Source organism: Mandrillus leucophaeus, unplaced genomic scaffold (assembly GCF_000951045.1).
Source record: "Mandrillus leucophaeus isolate KB7577 unplaced genomic scaffold, Mleu.le_1.0 Scaffold313, whole genome shotgun sequence".
Taxonomy (NCBI): Eukaryota; Metazoa; Chordata; class Mammalia; order Primates; family Cercopithecidae; genus Mandrillus; species Mandrillus leucophaeus.
The window spans coordinates 1,850,873-1,859,884 of record NW_012103288.1 but is presented as its reverse complement, the minus strand read 5'-3'; the positions used below and the strand labels follow the sequence as shown (position 1 = coordinate 1,859,884).

General features: G+C 49.9%; 1 protein-coding gene across 3 annotated transcripts in view; it reads right to left on the bottom strand.

The window, feature by feature from the left end:
* VDR (vitamin D (1,25- dihydroxyvitamin D3) receptor) overlaps positions 1–9,012 on the bottom strand; it is a 69,202-nt gene that overhangs the window by 39,137 nt on the left and 21,053 nt on the right. For 2 of the 3 annotated variants that reach the window (XM_011987667.1, XM_011987666.1), the window contains exons 2-3: positions 5,993–6,073; positions 2,225–2,372 (exon numbers count right to left, since the gene is read on the bottom strand). In XM_011987667.1, coding sequence (XP_011843057.1) covers positions 2,225–2,372; positions 5,993–6,011 — 167 coding nt within the window. In that variant the 5' untranslated portion in view covers positions 6,012–6,073. Of the gene's footprint in view, positions 1–2,072; positions 2,373–5,992; positions 6,074–9,012 lie in introns of all 3 variants that reach the window. The other variant, XM_011987668.1, reaches the window with a different exon arrangement.

The following is a 9,012-nucleotide window of genomic DNA, read 5'->3' as shown; positions in this document are numbered from 1 at the left end:
CCTCCACCCAGATGCCTCACACATTCCTGTCCTGAGGATTCCCAGCCTAGTGGTGTGTCCAAGGGCAGCAACTACAGATGCATAGCAGTCAGAGCCACTCCAGTGAGGAACTGGCGTTCAATATGTCACCACTCAACCAGCTGCCATCTAAGATTCTCATTTCCCAGAACTGGATCTCAGGGGGAAGGAGGCCTACGAGGAGAGAGTGGATTTGAGGGTAGAGACTCCGTAACCAAATGTTTTGGTTGCAGATTGACAAGATATGACTTTCGGTGAGAAACTCCATATTGACAGCTCCTAGCCCAATGCCAGATCATAAATGCTGATTCAAGTCTGGTGAGGGAATGAGTGAAAGAAACACAAGGCCAGACATGGTGGCTCATGCCATTAATTGTAGAACTTTGGGAGGCCAAGATGGAAGGATCGTTTGGGCCCAGGAGTTTGAGACCAGCCTGGGCAACATAGGGAGGCCCCATCACTATAAAAAAATTAAACACACACACACACACACTCACACACGAGGAAAGTGACTGGCTTGCTGGCTGGCTGCGCGACTTTTGTTTATTTTATGAGAGCATGGTTCCATGAAGGGCAGTAGTAGTGGCCCATCAGGCTAAAAAATCTCAGCTTTTTTCATCAGACTGAAAAAGTGTTTTTCAAAGCACTTTTTTACATGTCATCTCATTAATCCTCAGATTAACACTATGTGGCAGAGGGGCTGGATATCAATACATGCATGACATTAGTTGAGTTAATTAAAGCCTAGAGATGTCAAGGACATCCATTTGAGCAAGGATATCCCATAAATTATTGCCATGGCCAGCACCCCAGACCACGCCTTTCTGATGGGTTTCATGGTAGTAAGCAGGCTCTGAGGTGTGCATTAGATTCCCCCTTCCTTAGCACTCAAGGCAGCCCCCCAAGTCCCAGGACCTGGCAGAAAAGGGTTCATGTGTCACCTGGGACACACAACCAGGGCTCTAGAAGGCCCACCCTGCAGGATGTGTGGACCTCTGGCCCGAGGATTGGCAAATGCAGCAACAGGACTTAGAGCCAGCGATGCTGCTTGTCTGGTTCCCCGAGCTGGGGAGTAGGTTGCCAGGAAGCCAAGCGGGCAGTCAGTGCCAGGCCAAACAGGCAATTAGCACCCACAGAAATCCCGCTGCCCAGCAATTGCTCAAGGCCATCAAACTCTGGGCCTACTGATTCCTGGGGCAGAGGGCAGGTGAATTGGGAGCTTGTGTTGACAGAGAGCCCCCAAGTCCTTGAGTAAGAGTCCCACACAAGCACCTGGACTTGAATTCACTGTGCTCCCAAGGCGAGGAGAGCGCTCCAGTTTAGACAACCAAGCCGACCTCAGCATCCTCCTCTGGACTTGATTTGTGCTTTCCTCATTTGATGGTTAGAGCCCTGCCATAGTCACCTCCAGTCTAGACTGCTAGACAGAAGCTCTGTTTTGGCTGCCTTCTTTCAGGCTACTGTCTCTGTCTCTCCAATACATGCCAAAGGCTAATTTCTCATGATTCCCAGTTCCTGCCCCAATTCACCCCTTTCCCACCCTCCCACCCTGGGTTTGGATGGGAACCTCCAGTGCTTTTCCCACACCTATCACACCTGTAATCCTGGGCTCATGTAAGGGGAGTGTGTTGGTAAAGAAACTGGCCCTGATACAGGAATGCAGGTATATTCCTGACACTGCCTGGGTGTTCCAAGGTTGACTTTCAGACCAGGACAAACAATCCTTGGGTGAAGACACGGGTACAGATCATGATGACCCGACAAGAGGTGCCATTTCCCATGTTCCAAGGAACAGTTTGGATTGGATGGAAAGGCAAACTCTGAAGCCATGTTCTTGCCAAAGACATGCCTGTGTCTTGAGTGAGGAAGCTATGATCATCAACTGGGAGGAGGTTCACTCTGGAAGGACGGACACATGGGTTGGTGCAGGGGGCTGTGGGTCACAGGTGTAATGGAAAGACAGAGACCCACACAGCAACCTCAGGAAAGCAATTTCCAAGTGAGTCAGGGGACACATCTGGAGCTGAGAGGAGGGAAAAGAAGAAAGCACTCACCAAGACCTTCCTGCTCCTATGACTGTGAGCGCCGCATGTTCCATGGACATTACAAGGAAGGAGACGTGAAAAATTCAAGGGCTCCCTTCATGGAAACACCTTGCTTCTTCTCCCTCCCTTTCCCTTGGGGAGAGCCTGGGAAGAAGCCTCACCTGAAGAAGCCTTTGCAGCCTTCACAGGTCATAGCATTGAAGTGAAAGCCTGTGGCTCGATCTCCACACACCCCACAGATCCGGGGCACATTCCGGTCGAAGTCTCCAGGGTCAGGCAGGGAAGTGCTGGCTGCCATTGCCTCCATCCCTGTAAGAACAGCAAGCAGGCCACGGTCAGAGCCAGAATCAGTGCCAGGGCCAGCTGGCATCCTTGGTGCCACCCACCCCCTAGCCTCATCCCACCGCCCCCATCTCCCACCCCCAGGGAGCTCAGCCAGGGTGGGCATCTCCCCAGGGCCCAGGCCTGAGCACAGTGCCTTTTGAGCCCTCATATATGATTCTCCCTACAAAGCTGGCTCAGAGCATGGCTTGGAATCAGCTGCCTGGTTTCAGATGTTGCATCTGTCAAGCTAACTTGGGTTTAGTGGTTCATCTCTGCATGCCCCCACTGTCTGCATTGGAAAAGGTGTTTTACTTTCAGGGTGCAAGGATCATATGAATGAACCCATGCATACTACTGGCACTAGCTCTGCCTCAGGCACAGACCTGAACCAGGTCGGGGGCTTCTATCCTGCCCAATGCCCTCTCCAAGGGAAAACGAGAGTCCTCCCTCAGCCTCAGCACCTACATGTGAAGAGAAACCCTCAGGCCTCCTCCTCTTGAGGGTGAGGAGTGATTTAGGTGATTAAGGTGCCCTGGTCATTCCAGCCCCAGCTCCTTGCAACCATAAAGCTCAGGGCTAATAGGCTTATGCCCCTTTTGTTCTGATACCAAGATGATCAAAATTTCAAGATACATCCCCCCTTTTTTGGGCAATAATACTTAAAACATTATTTTGAATGTTCTTCTGAGTCATGTGAGTCCTATACAATTAACTGTGTTTTCAGAGATGGCTTTTATAAATAGGCATTATCATCTAGAGATGGATTTCACACTTGAGGAAAAGGAGAAGAGACAGAAGAAACGAAAGGCCACAGCTTTGAGAGGGCCTTCTCAAGAAGCAGCTGGCATGACTCTTTCATTAGCCAAAACTGGGCCCTCGGCTTTGCCTGCTGCGTCTAATCCTGTCTACTGTTAGGCTCAGAGATGATTCTGGAATACCTCAGACTGCCCTAAAATGCTTTCAGACCCCACTGCCTCCCAGTTCTCCCAACTTTATCCGAATCCTCAAAAGGGTCATTACAGGTTTCAGTGACCCCTTTGACCCAAGGCAAAGGGTCCCTCATGTCAGAAGAAAAATAAGAAAGAAAGCCAGGAAAGAAGAAACAAGAACCCACTCCATCCCAGGGTACCATTTCCTCCTGCCCCTGGGTGACAGAGGCAGATTCTGGGGGGCCCTTGGGAGGCTCTGAGCTACTTTTCAATGACTAGGCCCGTGATCTCTGATCGAGGGTGTGGAATATCGAAGCTCATTAAGTCTTATTTCACCTTCATACCACTCCATGGTGTAGATGCTATTATCATCATCCCCTTTACAAATGAGGCCCAGAGAAGCCCAAACTTTAAGATATGTCTAGAAACTACTACTGCCAAATGAATAAAACAAATACTATCTAAAAATTCCCCAAAGAGCTTCACACCAAGGGAAAGAAGTGGTGCAGATAAGCAAGAATATAGTATCGCCAGTCCCAAAGCGACAGAGGGAATCCCGGTCACAGACAGACCTCGGAGATTCCCTAACCTCATTTAGCTTTTCTTTTTCTGGAAACCTTAATGTATCAGGTTGGTGCAAAAGTAATTGTGGTTTTGGCCATTGAAAATAATGGCAAAGATCGTAATTACTTTTGAACCATCCTAATAATAATAGTGACACTATTGCTAATTTCATTCACAGCTAGACTTATACTTGTTAAACTCTAATGTATATATAATATAAACATTAAGTATATATTAAATATACATTAATACATACTTTTATATACAGTTTAGCAAGTATATATACATTAAAGTTTAGCAAGTATAAATATATACCTACATATAAAGAGAGAAGCACTTTCGGAAAAAGAACAAAGATCATTGTAGTGATAGCAAAGACATGGAATCAACCCAGGTGCCCACCCATCAACTCTGGACTGATAAAGAAAATGCAGTATATATGTGTGTGTGTGTGTGTATGTGTGTGTGTATATATATGTGTGTGTGTATATGTATATGTACATATATATGTATATGTAATATATATGTATATATGTGCGTATATAATACATACACACACACATATACATGTATACACACATACCCACACACACACTGAAATGCTATGCAACCATAAAAAAGAACAAAATCGAGTCCTTTGTCCTTTGCAGCAACATGGATACAGCTGGAGACCATTATCCTAAGGAAACTAAGCCAGAAACAGAAAACCAAATAGCCCATGTTCTCACTCATAAGTGGGAGCTAAACATCATGTACATATGGACATAAAGATGAGAACAATGGACACTGGGAATCCAAGTGGACAGGGGCAGGGGCTGAAAAACAACCTATTGGGTACTATGCTCTCAACCTGGGAGACAATTCATTCATACTCAAAATCTCAGTATCATGCAATATACCTCTGTAACAAACCTGCACAGGCACCCCCTTAACCTATAAGAAAATTTCAGAAAAAAAGAACAAAGGAATGATTAACAGAAACCTTTGGAGAGATAAGATTGGGGAGGGGTATGCATTATGTAGTAGCAGTATTCTATTTCTTTGAGTAGTGAGCATATGGTATCTTCTTATTATTACTATTATCAAAACACTACATCTATGTTTTGTACATCTGTGTTTGCATGCCCTTCTGAATATATAAACATTTCGTAATTTAAAAACAATTAGAAATAGAAAAGTGCTTGTGGGTCTATCAACATTGTCCCGAAAGACCATCCCAAGTCCAAGCTGACGCCTGCAGGGTTTAGAACATAGCACACAGTCAAGATGTTGCCAGCATCCCGGAGGCCCAATATCATTGTGGAGTAATAGGGGGAAACCATCCAGGATGCTTGTGGCTTAAACCCAGGTCAGCTGAGATGCTGCAGCTCCGAGTCATCATGGTGTTGCTACAGAGTCTGGGTCATCCAGGCTCCCAAGTATCCGGTGGATTTCGTGGAAAACAGAGAAATCAAATGGGGGGTAGGAAGGAATATCTGTTAAATCAGTTCAACACATGTTCAGCATCACATGCTATGATACAAGCGAGTTGGAACAACATACTACCACAGCACAGCAACAGGGCAGTCCTGCAATGGGGTGGGGTGCTGCCCTGACATCAGGAAGTCTCCATGCTGGGGGTGAAGGCTGGAAAGACTGGATTGAGCAGCCAGAGGCCCATTTCAGGGGAGCTGACAGAAGACCCAACCCTGCTTAAGGTTATTTGCTGCTATCAAGAAGCCAGCGCCCAGGACCAGAGTCCACATGTGGAGAAGATGCCCAAGCCTCTGCGGCTTGAAAGCTGAAAGTCCCAGGAATGACAGGCAGAGACTACAGAAGGCAGGAAAGAGAAAGAGGAGATGGGGCTGAATAGGAAATATCAGACGCACAGGAGAGCCCAGCCAGGGTCATAGCCGGAGTCAGCAAGTCCCATCTCCTGAGCCTTTCTCTGAACTCCCACCCGCACCCCACACACTCATGCATCTCAGCTGCAAACTCTGCTGGTCCGGGATCCACCTTGCAAGATCCTGGGTGGTATCCCTTCCTTCCCCCGCCCACCACCTTCTTATGGCCCACCCTTGCCCCTTGAAAACAGAAAGCCAGGGAAGTTGTGGCTGATGAGGAAACACCTACCTGAAGGAGCACAGGGCATGTAAGTGGAGCCCAGGGGTGCTCTTCTATGAGGTCTCACAGATACTTCAGACCCAAAGCCTTCTGAAATGAAGAAGGGGAAACCTTTTATCTAAAGCGGAGCACGGACCGCCTCACCAGTCTCTAAGGAAGTGGGCACAAGAGGATCTTTCCAGGGACTTTAGTCCCCAGATCAGGGACTGCAAACAGAAGTGGCTTGTTGGGGGCAGGCATGCCATGTCATCGCTGGCAGGGGTGTGGGGGTGGAGGCTGGGCAGCAGCCAGGATGGCCCTCCCTCGAGGCAGGGAGTAGCAGGAGCCGTGGGAAGGGGTGGCGGCAACCAGCCCCGGGCAGAAGGAAACAACCTCCCGCCTAGGCACTCCTCCTCCTCTCACAGCCCAGGCTGTCAGGAGGGAAGAAGGGCCTTTTCCTTAGGGAGACCCACACTACCCCCTCCATCTCCAGATTGTAGGCAGCTCAGGAAGCAGAGCAACTGGGCCACGTGGCCCACTGCTAAGAGCGGGAAGACAGCTGCCCGAGGCAGGGCAGTGGAGGAGCCGCACAGGAGCTGGGAATGGGGCGGGCTTGGATGGCAGCCCACAGCCTTGGCCTCTTGGGACAGCTTCAAAGGCAGGTGTCTGAGATCTCCTGTCTGTGGAGACTGGGTGTAGGCGGAGCAGGTGCTGCAGGGGTTAAATACAGCAATGTATTGCTTTCAAACAGGATGTTTTCTGCCACTTTTAGCTCTTCCCCAGACACGCTCAACACCCCCAGCTGCAGTAGGGCTGACTCTGGTGCCCAGACTCTGGATCTGAGCAGCTGGCAGGGGGGGCCAGCAATGAGGGACGGGCAGAATTGTACCCTTTCCACTTCCACTCACACCCAGCCCTGCTTGTCCACCTGCAGACGTAGACAGAGAGACAGACACACACACACACACACACACACACAGAGTTTCCTTCTCTGATGCCAACAGGAGGTGACCCTGGCAAAGGCCTTTAAGTCAGACCCCAGATGGGGTATGTCTAGACCCCAGCTTTTGTTTTTCTTTGGAGACCTCTGTCTTCCAGTAGCCTAAGCAGGGAAGGAGGAGAGCTCAAGGGGCTTTCAAAACCTGGGCCCAGTCCCAGAACTGTGAGCCGGCTGAGGCCACTTGCCACCCCTTCCAGCACTACCAGTTCCCAGGGAGCATCGAGGAAAACACCAGTGGACAATGAGCCGAGATAACCTAAGCTGGGCTGGTCCCCACCAGGGGCATAGGCAGTGGGAGGTGTCTGCTGAGGACAGGCGTGCTGCCACGTACTCCCGAGCCAGGCCCTCCTTTGCCTGCACTGCTCCTACTGCCCAAGTCCTTCCCAGCTGACCACGCTCTGCGGGGTTCCCCCTCTGGCCTTATTGACTCCTCAGGCTCCTTTCCTGGTGCGCAGGAAGGTGAGGTGGGGACAAGGTGGACGCAGAAAGGAGCACTGCTTTCCTATCCTCAATCCCTGTGGTTTTCAGAGATCAGAGGTGACATCCAGGTAGACCACCACCCTGGAACTTAAAAAAATGTTTCTGGAGTATTTACTACATGCCAGGCCTGCTAAGCTCTGCATATATTATTTCATTTAGCCCTCACAACAGTTCTGTGAGGCAGGGAGCAGTCCTACTTTACAGGTAGCAAAGCCAAAGTTCAGAGCACTCTGAGTGACTTGCCCAGGGTCCCACAGCCAGGCAGGCGGTGGTGCCTGGGGCCAAACAAGGACGGCTGATTGTAGTGCCCAACTGGGTCCTTTTCCAATGACAATCATCAGAGCAGATGCCTACTGCTCCGCACTGGGCCCTGCTCCGTGGCTTTTCTGTGTACTCCTTACTTCACTCTCACAACAGCCTCCTCCAGTGGATACTTTACTGCCCAGGTTAGGGGTGGAAACTGAGGTGCAGGGAAGGTGATCGTCTTTGGAGCTGGATTTGAATCTAGGTAGCTTAGCTCTGAGTCATTTCTGCATCCCTAAGCCCTGGACACCTTTCACTTCCACTAAGTCGGGAGCAATGCAGAGAACAATCCCCAGGTCATGAGGGAAGAACCCGGGGATTGTTCTTGTCCTTCCAAGGATCCCAGGCCAAGGGATGGCAGGCCTCAGCCAGGATCCATCCACTTTCTGTCACCCAGCCCCTCTCATCTGGGAAAATCCCATCCAATAGATGAGCCTCTCCTCCTCAGTCGACTTTCCAGTACTGGATGGTCCTTTTAGGAGAGATATCCTAAATTATCTCTCCTAAGAGAGATTCGGTCTCTGAGTCCAAGTGCAAACCTATAGGAAAGTGGGGCAAAGACACAAGGTGGAAAAGAGGACAGGTGGAAAAACTGCTTAATACCTGCTCTCTGCCACGTCACACGCCCACCCCACCAGCAATTCATGTTCTGAGTACACAGAACATCCCACTGCTTTTGCTGGGACCGTCCCCAGAGCAACCCTCTCCTGACCCTGCTTTAGAAATACCAAACCCCCAGCACTGAGCCTCAGAGAAGCAGAGCGGGAGGAGCTCGACTGTGTAGAAAGCCCCTGGCTTCCATCCCTCCAGGGCCTGCATCCCACATCAAAACCCTGCCTGACCCTGACCCCAGGCCTGACCTTGCCTTAGCAAGAAATGAGAAGATAACATATTTCCTTCCAGTCACTGAAGCCACAACCATTGCCTCTCCTACACATCTGCCTGTCAGCCCACACCACAGGCGGCCCCATCTTGCGACAGCTTCTGTTAAATGGGCATCCCCAGGGCAGTCTCGCCTACGGCAGTCTTGCAGGGTGATGACTGCCAGGTGTCCTGGGCAGAGCCCTGGGAAGGCAAAAATCAAAGTCCCTCATGGCTCAGTTTAACTCCGCATTGACTGGACCCTCCTAAGGGTGGTAAAGCTGTGACTCTGAGAAGGACCGTGGAGTGGACAAGAAGTCTGACCACTAATGTCTTTTCTAGCTCTGAGAGCATGCAACTCCAAGACTGGAATTCCCATCATGAGAAGCACTATTTTTTTTTTTTT